At 35.6% G+C, this 18,439-nt stretch overlaps 1 protein-coding gene across 2 annotated transcripts in view; it reads left to right on the top strand.

Moving 5' to 3' along the window:
• Positions 1-18,439, top strand: part of SCAMP1 (secretory carrier membrane protein 1) — a 35,478-nt gene that overhangs the window by 11,737 nt on the left and 5,302 nt on the right. For both annotated transcript variants that reach the window (XM_085530111.1, XM_015848574.3), the window contains exons 2-7: positions 1,202-1,279; positions 6,060-6,158; positions 6,418-6,529; positions 9,231-9,359; positions 13,798-13,957; positions 15,747-15,848. In XM_085530111.1, coding sequence (XP_085386237.1) covers positions 1,202-1,279; positions 6,060-6,158; positions 6,418-6,529; positions 9,231-9,359; positions 13,798-13,957; positions 15,747-15,848 — 680 coding nt within the window. The remainder of the gene's footprint in view (positions 1-1,201; positions 1,280-6,059; positions 6,159-6,417; positions 6,530-9,230; positions 9,360-13,797; positions 13,958-15,746; positions 15,849-18,439) is intronic.

Raw genomic sequence — 18,439 nt, 5'->3', positions numbered from 1 at the left:
ACTTTTTATGGGTGAATTTTTGAAATTGCCTCTTATTTTAATGTCTGTTACTACAGCTAGTGAAAAAATAGTCTTAAGAAAATGCTATTCCTAGATTGTAGATTAAGCAGCTGCTGTCAAGGCAATGTTAGTATTGTAGTGAATGCTGCAACTAAGAAACTAGATTTTATTTTGCAGTAGTTCAATAGTTTTTATATTTACTTGAGCATAGAATAAGCCACACTTAAAGTATTAGTATTTCATATAAAGGGCTTAAATTTAGTTATCATAGAAGGAAATAGAAATACATAATGCAAAATAGAAAAATGTGAATAGTTAATCTTCTTCCTAGTAGTAATCATCTTTATATTTTCTGATATTTAACTGGACTGAAAATAAGGAAATGTTTACATGCACATAAAATATAAGCAAACATGTATAGCACTTTGGCTTTCATCCATTCTTAATATCTGAAGATACAAAAACCTTAGTTTAAACCAGAGACATTATGTAGGTGGAACCAAGCACCACGTGGAGTAGGTCACATTTTTATTTATATCAAGTTAGTCTGGTTTCTGATAAGTGGGTGTCTCTGCAGATCCAGGCCTGCCTGTCTCTACTGCAGGAATGTTTTACTCCTGCAGTTAATCTATAAAGCTAAATATTAAGCCATGTTTCTCACTATGTAGATGTTTGGAGAAGAAAAAAAAGTCCCTTTTCCTTAAGCCTACCAGTTCATGTGGAATCTGAAGCTTTCTGTTTCTGCCTTTCTGTTGTAAATCATTGTTTCCTCAGCTTCATTTTTCTCAAGTGCTTTTCCTACTACAGGAGGTTCTGTAGGGACTTCTAAGTAGGAAATGCCCAAAGTTAAAGCAAGCTTTTATTTCTGTTGTGCTCTTTGTTGGTTGTATAGTTGTGGAGATCAGCAGTCAAAATAGCAGCATATGGTTTTCTTCCGTTCTCTGCTGAGAACATTTTTTCCTTATGAATTAAATGCATGACAGATGGAGTTTGTGTGAATCTAGGTTTGTAACAAGCTCTGAGTAGAGTGATGTCAGGCTTAGAGGAAGAGGTGGCTATTTACAGCTACTTGGGTTTTGTTTTTTTTTAGTGGAAATAAGCTTTTTATTAAACAAAAGCAGAATTTTATGTGATATGATGTAAGTGTTGTCTCATTTCTTCTGTACATTGCTATGCATTTACAGATTGTCTTGTCTTCTAGGATCCTTCGGTTACACAAGTGACAAGAAATGTTCCCCCTGGACTAGATGAGTACAATCCTTTCTCTGATTCGAGAACAGTAAGCATATTTATTTCTTAAGTATGCTGTTTTTTGGGTGAGATTTGTGAGGTATTGTTTTCAGAATTTGGAACAATTATATAAAATATGTAAAGAGATAGCTAGAGATAATGGAAGATATGTAAGGACATACTGTCTCCAAAGTATTTGAGTCTTAGTTTCAGCTAGGATAGATTCATTTTCTTCATAGTTTTTGATACAATGGCACGTTTTGGTCCCATGAGGAAAACAATGTTGATAACACACAAGTGTTCATACTTTTCTGCTAAACAGTGTTGTATAGAGCCAAGGCCATTCTCAGCAAAGAGCCCAGGGACATGGGAGGGAACAGAATTAAAACAACTGCCTCAATTGCAGTTGTATATATATTCTTATATATAAATGTCATTAGCTTTTTTTCTGTCTTAGTAAATAATTTTACCTTGACCCATGAGTTCTATTTATTTATTTATTGTGAGGATTTTCTTCCCCATCTCACTGGGGGAATAGGGGTGAGCAAAGGACTGCGTGGTGCTCAACCACCTGCTGGGTTAAACCGTAGCAATTTGAAGGATAGTTGAAGGATACATGCTGTGGGCTTAACCTGACTGAGTTTTGATCTCTTGAGGAATGTGGCTTCCTGAAAGGGTCCCAAAACAAAATTGTTTTATTTCTGTTCAGTAAAGTTTCTGGTAGTCTGTCCTTTGTGCTCTTTCAATTTTCCAGTTCCTTAAAGCATGCAAATGTGGCATATTAACAAAGTATGTGTTTTATGTTAAGTACTGCTCAGAGTAAGAAAAACATTGAATTTAACTAATAATCTTCAGACTATGAATAGTGTTATTGTTATAAAAGGAGTAATTTATTCCTGAGAAACACAGCATTGCCTGTAATTTGTGTAGTTTCTATGTTGTCTCCCCTCTTGGAGGAAAAATACAGGGAATGAAATAGATTTGATGCTGTAACGTTTTTAAGTGATTCATGCTTATGGAGGGATGTACTTAAGAGATGTTCTTCATAGCATTCATCTCTTGACAGCCTGTTTCCTTCAAGGAAGGTCATATTCATTTGCTTCTTTGCTCATTACAGCTTTGAAAGTGAAACGCTGAAATAAAAATCTATCCAGTAAGCACAGTTTGGGATAGCTGTGAAAAGCTATGGGTTGGTTGAATTTCAAGATACAAGTACCTTGTGGTATCTGTCTGTCAGGATCAAAGACTAGGATGGATCTGTGTACGAAAGTCTCTATAAAAATGGACAACTCAGTTCCCTTGGCTAACTGTTAGTTGTGGAAGGTAGGTTATTATCCAGTGATGGCTGGAGATCAGTGCAGTACTTTCAATGCAAGTCTGAATAATTAGTGTTAAACCCTTATAAAAGGTAATGTCTGGCTGTGTGTCTTTCTGCTAATGTCTCCTCAGTCTCATCCAGTCAGATATTTCTCTTCCATACCCAAATCCCCAGTAGCATTTGGATAAACAACTGGTAAGCACCACATCACAGGTTGCAGTGGGCCTCTGGAAGTTGTTCTTTAACCCTCTAATCAAAATGAATCAGTATACCACATTGCTATTAGCATCTTATCCTTCTGAGTTTTGAATGTGCAGTAGGATGGAGATCCTGTGTGGCATTGCTGGGCAGTGTCTTCCAGTGCTTGGTAGTTTTAATACTGAATAGCTAGCTAGTTACCTGATAACTAGTATGTGAATCTGTCTTTGCTTTCAAAGCTGCCTCATTATTTTTAGTACTGGAAATCCTGTGCCAGTAAAAATTAAAATAACACAGTAAGAAATAATATACAGTTCTGCTTATTAAGTATTGTTCTGTGCAGAAATAAGCAGAGCTGGTTCTGACAGATTCTTGGTGATATCAGGCATCCACAGGTAGGCCAGCAGTCACATACAGAAGGAAGAGCTGAAATCATGCCACTGGTGAAGGGGTTCTCTGGCTATGCAGCAGTTGTTCCTCCTCCAGGTGGGGTGTTATGAGAAGATTGTATCTTGTGAGAATATTTTTACAGTACTTCGCCACTTTACATAATTTTTCAATGCAAAAACTTGTGAATGCTTTGCCACATGAAACTGTGAAGAACTTACTGTAAGCTGGCTAATGCTCCAGAAGGGATTTTATTGGGATTGTTTTGGACTTTTTAAATGAAGTTAGCTTAATTCTTAATTGAGCTAATTTAAGAGGTGGCAGTTAGAAGAAACCTGTGCTTAATCTGTACTTGGAAAGTAATGCAGAATGAGCTTGTGGAATAACTTTCTAATAACTGTGTAAAGAACTCTCAGCCTTTTTGTTTTGTCTACAGGCTAATAAATGATTACTTCTTTGACTTCTCAGAACATTCTCTTTACATATATGAATTAACACACTTGAGTACTCCGTTTGCATTAAGGCTTAGCATGCTTAATTTCTGTTCTCTTTACTTGTTTGCTTGCCCTATATGTGCTTTATTGAACTTCTGTTTCTCCAATGATTGCTGAACATTAGAAGATGCATTTACAGTGCAAAATAAATTATTTGTGACTCTAAGAAGTTGTTAAGTGGTTCCAGATAATATCTTACTGCAGATAGCTCTTCTGTATTATTTCATTACTGCTGATGATGGTGCAGTAATAAATGATCTTGTATGCTAGCAGGACTTCTGTTTAAGGCTGTGCTGTACTCCAGATTAGCAGTACTGTGCCAATGCTTGAAGGCATTGCTTCTAAGAAAGTCTGGAACTTTAAAGCTTTGGTTTACCTAGGCAGCTGGATATTCTGGTTGTTTGATTCTGAGTAGCTGTGGGACTTTTCTGCACTGCTTCTTAGCTTTGATCGGATATATAGAAACTAGTTCTTAGTTTAATAGGAAGAATGAGTGCAACCTGAGTTTTAAATGGTTTCATGTTTACAATACTTCCCCATTAATCTGTAGATGGGTTATAATGCATGTGATGATTACACATAGAGTTAGTCTTTGAATAATAAACTCGAAAAATAAACACGCTAAAGCAATTATTGAGCATCCACCATTGCAGATAGATTGGAGTAATTAAGTTTATTTCCCTATATGCAAATTATGATAACACTAGTAATTATGATGACACAATAGTATACGAAGATGTGCATTGTTCTTTCTGTTCTTGATGAAGAAATTCTTCTGTATTAAAATAACTAGCTGTAGCTTGTGAAGATGTTGGCCAGAATGTGACTCGTGTTGGAATTTTATTCTTAACTTACGACAGTGTAGAAGAAAACCTGGAGAGATATCCAATGAGAAGTAATTTCTGATCATGAGGCAGATATGTGTTTTTTCTTTTTTTGTATTCCTCATCATCTCTGACTCTTACAAACTCTTCTCTCATTGTTTTCTTACACTATGCACTAACTGCAGTGAGTGATAATAAGTGATAAGTGCTCAATAGCATTATCTTATGGGGTAGATGTGCTTACTCTAGCTTGAAGATAGCAGCACAGGAGAGTCTGCAGCCATTTAGATCTCCTCCACCTGGGAGGAGACTAATCATTCTGTCTTTCTGCTACTTTTGATTTAAACAGTAAATGTATACTAAGTGTGCTTCTGGGGTTAGACAGCATTTGGAAACATGGAGGTTATTTCTAAAGAAAATTTAAAGAGTTTAAACTCTGGCAGGCAAGCATGAAACTTAGGCAAGCTCTAAGGTAAAACAGTTGCAGAACTAATTGAAAAACTTTCTTTAGTGGAAGGAAGAAGCTTCCACCATCTTTAAGGTTATAAGAGTACTGATAGGAGTTAATGACGTAGGAAGAAGCTTGATGAATAATTTCTTACAAGTAATAAATCAAAGGAAGTGTCTTAGACTTGAATGCTCAATAAAATAGGCTCTAGAGCAGTGATAAATTGCCAGAACAAGGTAGTATTTGGCAGAGTATTAAGAAAACTGAAATGGGAAGTTGCTAATGTGTGAACTGGAACGTACCTCAGTTGGTCTTGCACTAGAGGAAAGAAAAGTGACAGCTGTCATACTCGGTTCAGAAAAAGCACTTCATAGAATTCAAGATGGTTCCAGTTCTTTATTGGCAAGGCAGAGGAAAAAAATCTAAGCGTAAGAGACTTGGGGTTTGTTGTTGTTTTCTTTCTTGCTTATCTCCCTTTCTTGCTTATGCAGATAGGGACAGTCTGTTAATACCCCCATTTGGGCGAACCCTGTATCTAATCACTGTAGCTTCTTAAAAAGTCCCTCTTAACCATTTTTCTGTAAAATTTCACTCAGTTTCCTCTGTGCTGCAAGGTCTGGTTACCAGAAGCTCAAGAGACTGGAGTGAGTGAACTAGATACCAGTAACTGTGGCCATGCCCCCAGGTAGTGATGTCTGCAGTATTAACTTCCTCTTTCTTCTGAGAGAGGAGGAATGGCACACTACTGTATGTATCTGTTTTACCAGAGTCCTGACAGTGTTTTGTGAGAATGTTGTTTAAGACAGTGCCCTGCCTGGCTAGCTGGCCATATTCATGTCCTCTGAATGGGTGTGTATTTTTGTCTTATCTTTATCTTATAAAAGCTGTTTTGTTGTTTTTTTTTTTAACTGGTAATCAGTAAAATTCTTTGTGTGTTTGTGGCAAGTAGTGTGGTGTAAAACAACCAAGCAAAACACTGCAGCATAGAATATATTTATCTTTTTTCCTAAAGGTTATAAATATTGCAGACAGCATATCAGATTTTCAGGTTATCAGTAACACTTCCTTTAGAACAATCAGTTTAGGCCTTACTGACTTAATGAAAAGGTGGCTATTAGAATAGGAGACTGTTTCCCTTTAATTGTCTCTTGTATTCTTAGGCTCCTCCAGGAAATGTGAAAATGCCTAACGTACCCAGTACTCAGCCAGCAATAATGAAACCAACGGAAGAACCACCTGCTTACACTCAAATTGCAAAGGTTTGTCAATAACTTTCAGGCACCAGATTCCTTTTAAATATAATTCTGTTACATGCTTCTGGAACAGTCTTATAAGTATTATTTTCCTGATGGTTTATGAAAATTAATACTGCCTTTAACATAATCAGTTATCAAATGACTTTATGCAACACAAACTTACTCTTATACAGAACTGGAAATGCTTCATTATGTGAGGTAGGATTAGATTTATTTTTGTACATATTTTTAATCAATATCTCGTGATGTCTGTTTTATTCAGGAGCATGCCTTGGCCCAGGCAGAGCTGCTAAAGCGTCAAGAAGAACTGGAAAGAAAAGCTGCTGAACTGGATCGCAGAGAAAGGGAAATGCAGAGTCTCAATCAGCAGGGGGGTATGCATGAAAACTTTTTTTCTTAGCAACCATTTTTGTTTTATAGTGATATGGTAAAACAGATCTGAAAAGGTTATTATAAATTCTATAGGAGAATCCATCACCTTTGGAACAGTTCATACAATCCAGTAAAATCTGGCATGTACAGTACAAATTTTCACAGCAGTAATATTAAAGGTGGCCTTTGTTACATATTATCCTCAGCTGTCAGTTATTTTTATTCTAATATCTAAGCAATTCTATTTAATAGAAATGGAACAGTTTGAGAAGTAACCTCGTATGTAGAATGCCTTTTCTCTTCTGTATTTATAACTGTAGATTTCTTATCTTTTTTTTTCTTTTACTATGTTATGGGTAGAATATTTATGCAAATAGAAGAAAATGTATCTGGTATTAATCTTTGATATGAAACTTCATAATCCATAATCAGGATCTGCATCTCATTTTGCTGTTAATTGTAACTGTGCTGTTTAACACTATCAATTTTCATACTGCAGTTTCACAAATCAGAAGGTAGACATATTTTACCTATTCCTTTTCAAAAGGAATAAGTGTAGACTGAAATTATAAGAGTACTTCAAAATATTTTGTGCAAGGGTGACTTTTTTATGGTCTTTCCGCTTGCATCTGAATTTCTGACTAATTTTTCCATAAATAAAACAGTTTCCATGATTCCCTAAGATTTTATTTGCTCCTTTGGAAGTAGAGTTGTACAACTCTATATGCGTAATCACGTAGTAATTCAGATTTGCTGGGAATTTTCTGACATGTTGTATATCACAAGGATCATCTTACGAAAAGAGTCACATTCTCTTTATAAAGCCATTTTTATTTTCTCTGTACTTAATCTTTTCATTGTCTTCATTGAAACTCTTTACCTGTCCTCCAATATAATGATTTTTTGGTTTACCTTTTTAATTTCCTTTTCCATATTACCCTTCATATAATTTCAGTAAATTGTGTTATGGGTCTGAATTGATTACTTTTCAAGTCTTTTGTGACAGTTTTATTCCCTTTCATCTTTGTCTCAGGGGATGGAAATCTAATACCTGATGCATGTTTCAGAATAAACAGCCATCATGTAAAGTTGACTACAATTGAAAGATCTTAAATTCTGATAGGTCTGCTCAGCTCCATGCCTTTGGTCTTCTCTGTTTGGGTCCTGTACAATATTGCTTGTGAACAGCACGAAGTGTGCTGTTTCTTATTTCAGCTAACTCAATTGGGCATGTCTTTAAAAAATCCACCAGTGTACTTGCACAAGGCTAGTTTGGGGATGTCTTCAATGATGTGCCTCCAGTATGAATGCAGTTATGTTCGCAGGCCTTAAGTTGGTAATGATGTATTGAATTAAATAAATCTGAGCAACCTCTTTGAGTATAATTCAGTATTGGAACATGATTGTCTTAAAACGGTGATACATAAAATACCAATATAGCACCATTTTTCAACTAAGACTGAATGCTGGGTTGGAAAAGCATATCAAATAGCATTATTAATAACTTGAATTATTTAAAGATATCTGAGTTTTTCTGTTACTCTCTCTTGAAACTGAGAGAAACAATCATATACTGCCAAATAAAGATCTGAATTGTTATTAATGTTTTTCCTAGAAGAAACTCCAGAGTAGTTTTAAAAACAAGTAGGCATGTTGATTAAATTTATATGTTCTCATTATAAATCATCAGCTCTAAAAGCCTGGGTGAAAAAACCTCAAGTGTAAGAGGCAGAATGTTCAGCAGATCCTCAGTGTTTGGGAGTTCTGTAGACAGAACTGACAACTTCATCTTATTTTGAGTGAGGAAAGAAATAATTTCATAATACAAGTACGTACGATTTGCTAGCTTTCTGTTCTTACTAGGTGAAACACTAGTGAAGCTATGGTTGAATATGAAATTTGCAAGCAAAACATTGTCAGAATTTCAAATAAAGATACCTTTAATTTTATCTTTAGCTCCCCTTTTGGAATATGGTGATTTACATATCTGTTGTGTACAGGATTTGAAATGTTACAGTGAAGGTTTGTTAGAATCATCTCAGCTGGATTTCTGAGTCTGTGTGTATACCCCAGCCTGTGAATATATCAGCAGGCAGGAATCAAAGGTTGCCTTTGAGTCCTGACTGTGTCTGAAAACTTCATATAAAAATGTAATTGGTGCTGCAGGGATATCTTCTCACGGTTGAGAGTATTTTAATAGCTGCTTTTCTAAACTTTTATGGGCTTAAAAGCAACGCTTTGACTATAAACTATATTGGGAACTAGTTGCAATTGTTAGAGATAGCCAGGTGTTAAAAATATCAGGATTCAGAGGATTAAGATTGCCTTTCTATCTCTACCTTTTGTATTCAACAAAATGAGTAGGTGAGTGTAGCACATTGTGGAGAAATGTGCATTAAGAAGTAAAGAAACCCTGAAAATTTGTTTTTCTGACAAAAGTTTACTGTTTTTTTCAAAGTTTCTCTTTCCTTGGTACTTTATAGGAGCTATCAGGTTCTGGCTTAGGTATTTACATTGATAAAACAGATAAAATACAGTCTGCAGTGATCTGTCTGAATTTTGTTGTATCTTACTTCTAAAATTTGTGTTAGGGTTGGTAATAAAACTCTTGGGTTTTTGTAGCCCAAGCTATCTAGATTATCTTTTTCTAGTAGTGAACTCATATTATAATGCATGTTTTTTGTTTTGTTTTTTTATTTGCAGGTAGAAAAAATAACTGGCCACCTCTTCCTGAGAATTTTCCAGTGGGTCCATGTTTCTACCAGGACTTTTCTGTAGACATTCCTGTAGAATTCCAGAAGACTGTAAAGATTATGTACTACTTGTGGATGTGTAAGTTTTTGTTGTTGTTGTTGTTGTTTTTTAAAGAAGAAACAAGTTGCTGATTCAGGCTTGATGCTGCATGCTTCCTGCTTAGCTTTTGCAACATCTGTGACAATATATTTTTAAAATCCATAAATTAAATATTTAAATGAAACCTTCTTGTTAGTTTTGACTTCAGAAACACTGAGTTATTTCATAGAAACTTCCTTGGGGACAAAAGAGTTATCCTAAAGCAGTTCTGTATTATGTATTGTATTCCATTTTAAATCTCATTATTATCATAAAACAATATTTGACCATTTGTTACCTTAGAAATTCAAATTGATTGTAAAAATGGTAAAATTATATGAAGAAATACGATTCACGATTGTTGTTAACATACTGTGATTTAAAAAGTGTAATATCCATTTGCTTTAATATGCATACTTATAGTTCAGTGTAGTTTTAGTGTTAATATATTTTAGTATTATTTAGTATCATTGTTAGTATGTTGTCCTCATTCAGATGATGCATTTTGAGGAAATGCTGAATGAACCAAATGTGCAAATGACATACTACCCCTTTCCAAGGATCAGAACTCACCAAACACTCACAGTCTCCAAGTAGAGACCCTTCCCTTGTGGCTGCCAGTCCTTTAATGAGTTTAGGGAGGGATGGATCTGTGATTCACACTTTCCAGTCGCACACGTGAATTGCTTCCACCTGTGCTCCCAGGGCTGGCTATACCCCTTCACCAGGTCAGTCACTGGTTCAGGCCATGACCTAACGGTTCCCATACAGCTGGTAATCCTGTTAGTATGATTGAAGCATGTCTATGAAACAAGAACATTAAATCAATTCCAGCTCATCCAGGGCTTGCTATTTTCATTGCTGGGTCATCAATCATTAATGTAAGAATATGTGAATTTCTCAGAAATTGGCCAGGCATTTAAGATTTATGTCAAATGAAAGAGGAAGGGGTCCAGAATGTTAAGATGTTAGTTGTGGCCACGTTCAGAATTGAGTTTTGGAAGTTCTGTATTTTTTTAAACACAAATCCAGTTGGTTGGTAAGAATCTGAATATTAAGAGTTTTTCTTTTCTCCTTCGTACAGAAAGCAGTAATATCTTAGAATTTCAAAATATATTTAAAATATATTTGAGTTCTGCTCTCATAATAAGATTATTGATTTTCTTCTAATTAAAATGGTTTTGAATCCTCTTCTTCATGTCTTTCTTTAGATCTCCTACTCTCTGACTTAAGGTTTACTAAGGAAGGAGGGAAACAAGGGAAACAAGCATAATAAAAGTAGATTATCTATTTGAGGCTAAAAAGAGATGATTAAGTACTTTAGGGTTGACTACTTCAGTGCTTTAGGGCTGATACCTACATGGTTTAGCTCATACCTCATTAGAGAAACTTTGCTTCTGGGTGGAGGCAGTCATTAGCATAGCAAACCAACTTGTTTCTGCTTGTTGTACTTTCTATTCTACATCCTCTGCATCTGAAAACTTTTAAGGCCTAGGGATCTGCAGAGATGATAGAATTTGGATAAATCTGGTACTGACTGCTCTGCACTTTGTAAAGTTGTTTTCCTGGCCTTTTATTTACTTATGTATTTATTTTGCAGCCCTCATTTTGTGAGGGCTACAATAATACACATTATATAATCTACATTATAGATCTGTGGGTTTTTTTTTTGTTTTTTTTCCCTTCTTGGAAGAGACACTTTTTTTTCTGTTTTCGCTCTGTGCTTCCCTTCATTTTTGGACTGCAGCAGTTACAGGGTAATGGCTTCTGTCAGCTGACAGTGGTATGCTTCTGTACTCTCTTTTTTTGCTACCACTGCTGTTTTGGTGACTTGTAGATGAAACAGCAGTTTTCCAGTGCCTGTGGCAGCGGGCACTAGCTTCTTACATCTGTTTATAAATGCTTCTACAAGTGTGATGACTGTCTCTTGATCACTTTCTGACACCAAACTCCTTTTGGCTCAGAAGCCTGTTTTCCAGTAAACAGGCACTTTTTACTAAGCACAGCCCAACTGCATGTGCAAAAAGAGCAGTGTAAATTTTCAAGGAATTTTTATTATTTAAAGTTAAAAACTGAAGATCTCTTTAATCTTATGGAAGGCTTTATGGCATTTGCCTTTGTTACTTGGTGTTGTTTGAACTTTTCCTTTATTCTGTGACAAGATTTTCAAAGGCAAAGGACTTAAAGGACTTATGGATGATGGAGAAAATATACTCTAGGGTGTCAACTTCTATGATGTTTTTCCACTTGGGGTTCTTTGGACTCGTACATTCTGCTGTCTGAGGGTTCAATCCATAGTGTGTATTCATCTGTGTGGATGTTTGTTTTGGCATTTCCTGGTACCTCCAAGTGTGGGTGCTTCATAAGCTCCTTCCAAGCCTGCTTTAGTGTTACTGTCTTTATCATCAGATGGTATTTCTAAGTATATAATTTAATTCTCCAGTGCTGTGACTGGAGAATACCATCTGCTATTATTACGAAAGATGCATATGTCCCCTTTAGTTATTTTCTTTCAACTAGCATTGTTCACCCAACTGTTTTTTGTAGGTCATGTTTTCTAGAGTTCTGATAGTTTTGTTGGTATCTTACAGATTTGCTATTTGGACCATTTCAAATTATTATGGCATTTTTATGGTATCTAAAATTGGACAGTGTGGACTGGGTACAGTATTTTAGCTGTAGTTTTAATTTACTGTATAGGGTGAAAAAAGCCTTCATACTCCTGATAGCATGAACTCAGACCCCTGCACCCTGTTAACAATTCTTGCTTTTTTTGCAATTCTTGGTATTGTCCACTCATGTTTTTGTTGTTGTGGTGGTGGTGTGATGACTGTAGTAGTCATAATTCCACTCAGGAAGAGCAACCATGACTTGCGTTGGCCAGTGGACTGTGTATTGAGAGACGTTCGTTTTTTCTAAGCTACTTTTTGGGTGAATATTCAAAGTGAAAATCATCATGTTTTGATCAAAGTCTGTTTCATTCCTATTTGTCATTTTTAGGGTCTGTGTGTAGATGTCCCACACCCCTTTCCAGAAAGAACAGAACAGACAGGGAACAAAAGTCTAAGCTAACTTTTAAGCTAACTTGTGGCTTCAGAATTCTCTGTAGATGTCTCGTTGCAGTCAGGTCATTCAGTTAAAGGGTGACAGCCCAGCTGATTTCTGAGAGAAAAGCATGTTCTTTTGCTATATATCTCAGTGAGGACTTTATTATCTCAGCCACTGGAAGTGTCCAGAGTTCTGCCAAAGACTAAAGTAATGTCAGCCTTTGGAGTTGTCTTTGAAGAGGTAGAATATTTTTAGACCTGCCTATTAATCTTGCAGTGTTTGTGTTGATTTAAGGCTTGCTTAAAGTACAAACTGAGAGGGAATGAACGAAAAAGCTTTGAAAATTTTGTTCAGAATCTTTGCAAACTCACCAGTTCCTCTGTTGAACTTATCTTACAGTAGAATGACTAAAATATTTCTCTGGACTTGAGCAGTTTCTTGCAGCACTGTTTGCATGTTCTTAATTGTGAGAGGGCGGCCATGTTTTACGGTGAGCAGGTAGAATCACTCTTGAATCACTGGGTAATCATCAGGTATTGCTGAACAGAAACAAATTCATTTTTATCTTTTAAGTATCTGAAAAAACAATAATTTCTATGCTAGATACTAAGTGTTTCATAATTAGATACTGTGAAAATATTTTCATGATGTAATGTTTCTTACTACTGCTGTGTTGTTTGTTCTAGGAGTCAAGTATTTTTGAAGTAACTGTCAGAATGCCAGTGCATTTCCTTTAGTTGAAATGTTAGCCTGTAACATGATTTTGTTTAACGGATAAATGTATTCTCAAAGTAGGGTATTTTTCTCTGCTACGTGTAAGACAAAGTGTTTGGCAAAAATATATTTGATGTATTTTATATTTGGATTATATGTTGAAAGTTCCTTTTAAATTAGAACACGTCTGATGCTAATTTTTAATGTATTTTTAATTACTTACAGCACTGTCTTTAAAAATATATAGGAAAAATGTGGAAATGTATTGTAATATTAAGGCTGATACTCTGCATTTATTTACTTGCCTGATTGTAAGAGAAAGTAAATAGCCTTTTAAAATGTGTGTATGTGCATTATCAATAGCTATAATAGAGGAATCATCCATTACTGCACCTTTAGAAACCCCTTTTTTTTCATCCTTCTAGTTTTAACTGTTTTATCTCCACCATGTACCTGTTTATACTTGATTTGTTGTTGTTCTGTTCAGTGCTTTCACTTGGGAATATTGGCTTTATTATGAAAGTTACGAAGCTATATAAAAACCAGTTGGATTACTGCAGTGAGGACATTGCTTTATTTTCAGCATGTTTAGTATTTTAGTTATTACTTTAACACTTAATCTTTTCTTATATAACCATAATTTTATTGAGACTTTTTTTTGTTTGTGCTCTTACAGTTCATACAGTGACACTGTTTCTTAATATCTTTGGATGTTTGGCCTGGTTTTATGTTGATGCTTCGCGAGGTGTTGATTTTGGATTAAGTATCCTCTGGTTCTTGCTTTTTACTCCTTGTTCTTTTGTCTGCTGGTACAGACCACTGTATGGAGCCTTCAGGTAAGAACTTCATCATGACTTGTAATACATTTCTTAAATATCCTACTTATTGAAGTGCATTAACATTGCAGGATTTTTGTAATTAAGATGGTCCTTTAATATGAGTTCATTAGAAACAAGTAGTATATTTGCCATTAAATTAATTTCTGTATTTGAAATATAAACAGTTGTAGTTAGGATTATCGTGGAACATCCTTTAAAATATTTACTGTTTCTACTTCTTTCTATTGGGCTGGTAACAATTTCAAGCAAAATTCTCATTATATTGCACATGAGTAGATCTACAGTTAAATGCTCTTAAATTTTTGGCTTCCTAAGTGAAATTAATGAAACTTGAATCTCATGTTTTATTGTCTAGTGGCCTGAGATGCCTGAAGTTGTTGTAGACTGAGATTCTTAAGCTTGAGTAAAACTAATCATTATTAATGAAGTTCCTGTATTTTTTCCCAGCTTTTACCTTCTATATTTGGTAGACTTCACAGTCTTGAAATGCATCAGCGCTGAAAAACAAAACAGTTGCAAAATTGAACTTTGTTTCAGTCATCATGAGAAAATTTGAAATTTCTTTACTCTTAGAATATTTTCTTTAATTTTTACATTGAACTGAATCAGAATATTGTCAGATTAAATACACTTTTTTAGAGAAAGATTGATAGCCACAGATTGTGGGTTAGCATAATCTTTGGGCCACATGTGTCTTTTGCATGTTTCTTTTTGATAACCAAGGAGGTTGCATGTATTATCGAAGATTTGTGTAGCTTAAACTGCATTTAATTACATACAAATGATAATACCAGAATGCATGATGTAAATAATAACTGGTTGAGGTGTTTTTTGGTTTGTTTTTATAGAAACCAGTCTTCTTGAGAGCATTAGAGAAGTGGTAGCTTTAACTAAATCTGACATAGTGTTGATTTATAAATAATTGTTATTCCTGACTTGCTGGAGTTCAGTGACATATTCTTTTAGGATTTTAAGTCTAGTAAATCTATAGCATTTCTTAGTTGTTTGGAACACTGTTACTCAGCTTTCACTTTGTGCTGAACAACTGAAGGCAGTATTTACTGAACTGAAGGGATTGAATCAATAGTAATGAAAAAATTCCCACAAGAAATGTTACTGCTAGCAAACTTGATTCCATATTCTTAATTGGTATCTTAACTAAGTGACTTTTACTTTATTTGGAACTTTGAGATCAAGCATATCGATTCATCACTAGTTTTGGAGTCTTCATTGGAGTTTTACCTGTTCATCTGTAGTTGGAGTTTTGGACAGGCTGTTGACTCTTTAGTCCTTATCAAGCTGGCATTTTAGTAATTTAAATAAGAAACATATTTTGTATGTTTTGCCTTTAAAAAACAGATACCTCAGTACTGTGATCTGCATTATGCTTCCTTAATTACAGATCAGATTTTATGTCCTTTTCCATTACAAGATTTTAGTACAGTACTGTCAGTACCATAAATTTCAGAACTCTGTTCTGCATTTACTGTGGCGGAACTTCTGTGTTAAGTCTAAGAGGCCTTGCTTTGTGCAGAACAAAACACAAAGGAGTAGCACCTTGCTGTTACTTTTACCTCTTGAAGAGATGCAAGAGGCAAACCTACTGTATTAAAGAGGAAAACACTTGTAAATAAGCACAAATCACAGAATTGCCAATCTTTGAAGTCATCATCAACAATTCAAAACACTTTTCATCTAGTTAATACATATTTTTTTTAACATAGTATAGTGCTTTGTCAGTATTTCCTGGATGCATTACATTTTTTTTTTTTCCCCCCTCTTTCAGGAGTGACAGTTCATTTAGGTTCTTTGTGTTCTTCTTTGTGTATATCTGCCAGTTCGCTGTACATGTACTTCAAGCTGCAGGATTTCAAAGATGGGGAAACTGGTGAGTGTTCTGTTCTCTGAGTATGACAAACATATTTTGTATAGCACCTGCAATTTAGTCTATGTTTTTAAATATATATATGTTATTTTCACTAGAATTGTTACATTTGGCACTCAGAAAAGCGTAAGTGAAAGATATCCTAGGAGTGTGAGGTACTTCTGTTGCTAGGCTGTTCAAAGTTTTGCTGTTTAGTGTACACAAGGCTGAACTACTTGTGTACCCACTCCCGTATTTTAGTGGTGTGTGGAGGTGTTACGTGCTTAGAATAAGGGAAGAAAACACAGAGAAAATTAGAATAATTCAAAAGTAATAGGATGCTGTTTGTATTTTCCTTACAGTTATTTGTTATTTTATATGTTTACCACTTGCTAATGCAATTTACAGCTAAAACTTGCAGAATGAATCAGTCAGGTGTTTGAGTGTGTATAGTGGTCTATGCCCAGAGAGGTCATGGGATCTTCTTCTCTAGAGATACTCAAGATTGACCTGGATACCTAGCTGTGCAACTTACTGTAGAGTGCCTGCTTTAGCGGAGGGTTTGGACTCTTGAGGTCCCTTCCAACCCCTGCAATTCTTTTGTGATTCTCTGTGATTTTTGTTATTGTTTGAAAAGCTCAAATGGCTAAGGCAACTGCATATTCTGTAATAGTTAATTTTTCTTTTTGCTGCACGTTAATGCAAGAGCTGCTCTGAAATTAGTGTCTCCTATTTTATTATGTTGGCCCATATCAGAGGCAGATGGTGGTGGTATGGCAGTAGAGATTGAAACTTCCCACCCTTATTCTGTTGCATTTTTTGCTGCGTGACAGATGGGAGCATAGGGGCAGTCTGGCAAAGTGGCATCTGACATGGAAATGTGTATGGTGCAAAGGTGTGTTACTGAATTCCTCTACATGGAAAAAAATTACACCCATTGACAGTCATTGACACTTGCTGAATGGTTATAGAGACCAAACAGTGGATGTGTGCACAGTTAGGAAGTGGCAGTACATTACAGCAGCGGCAACAGCGCCAGCTGGTCTCCTTCACTGGGGTGCAGATCTTTACAAATGTGGTATGCAGCTCTTGTTCATGGCTAGTGAAACTGCATAGCTAATAATGGCGACTGCATTGAAAAATAGTGCTTTTTAGCTAAGAATTTGCTATGACTATGGCAACAACCTTCTCACTTTTCCTCATTCATCTGGTGGGTCACTCAATCATAGAAAGAGATTAGGGTTATCAAGCAGGACCTGCCTTTCATGAACCCATGCTGTCTGGGCCTGATGCCTGATTTTCCAGCACGTGCCATGTGATCTCACTCAAAGTGATCTGTTCCATAACTATCCCTGGCACTGAGGTAAGGCTGTGACAGGCTTGTAGTTCCCCAGATATTCCTTATGACCATTCTTGTAGATGGGGATCACACCGGCAAGCCTCCAGTCCTCTGGAACCTCTCTGGTTGACCAGGAACATTGATAGATGTTGGAAATCAGCTTGGTAATCATGTCTGCCAGCTCCCTCAGTGCCCTCAGGTGGATCCCATCTGACCCCACAAACTTGTGATAGTCCAGGTAGAGTAGTAGGTCTCTAACTGTTCTCACCTGAATTGTGAGTGAGGAGCTTATAATACTTAAATTTTACACTTAAAAGTTATTGGGAATTGTAGTTACCATGCCTGCAAAAAAATCCTCAGCAAAACAGAGCTAACTAAAAGCATGATTGTAGTAGCCAGTTGATAGCATGGAATGCTATGACTGGCAGTACAATATCTGGGTAATGATATTTTTCTATATCAGTGATATTTTGCAACTGATATGCAAACACTTTGTACAGCAGCCAAAACAATATTGCTTTAGAATGGGAGCATAATGAAAAGTCCCATTTCATTATTTTTTGCTCTCAAATTTGTGTTCCTTTTTCATAGATATCTTGATGGACATGAGAAAATTAAATTAATTTTCTAGGGGCCACTTTTCTAGTGTGTGGAATAAGCTTCAAAGGATATTTGCAGAATGGGTATTAAAAGTAGCCAGGTCAGAAGATGCTCTGTACAGTTCAGACTTTGGGGATTTGTGGTAGAGTCCAGTTGGATATGGGGAATCAGAGCAGTATGAAACAGAGGAGAATTTTAATGTTCTGAAGGTTTACAGAATTTATTTGCTCTCTTAATTGGAAGAATCTTTTCCATCTTGGTATTCTGGGTTTCTTAATGCAGGCTGCTTTTTTGTGGTTTAAAGGTTTGGTATTGTTCTACACTGTTGATGTTTCAGTTTAAAAAAATAATAAGTGCTTAAAGTAGACAATGAGTTGTTAATCTGACTACTTCTTTAATAAGTTATCATATTAACACCAATTGAGAAACATTCACTCTGTGGATATAGCTCAACAAATCCTCCCACACGCAAGATGTATGTATGGCATATTTTTGTATTATTTTTAAAGAAGTTTTAAGTGTTTTGGGGGGACATTTTCATGAAGTCATGCAATTTTAAATGAGTCTGAAATGTTGTTATGACCAAAGGTAACCAAGATTGATAAATTACTCTCAAATTTCTTTAATTTCTTCTTGACTTGTACTGAAATTTTCCTGATAAAGTAGAACTGAAGCT

This window comes from Coturnix japonica, chromosome Z (assembly GCF_054131305.1).
Source record: "Coturnix japonica strain WE chromosome Z, WE-NBRP24, whole genome shotgun sequence".
Lineage (NCBI taxonomy): Eukaryota > Metazoa > Chordata > Aves > Galliformes > Phasianidae > Coturnix > Coturnix japonica.
The sequence above is the reverse complement of the archived record's forward strand: the minus strand, read 5'-3'. Positions and strand labels throughout refer to the sequence as shown.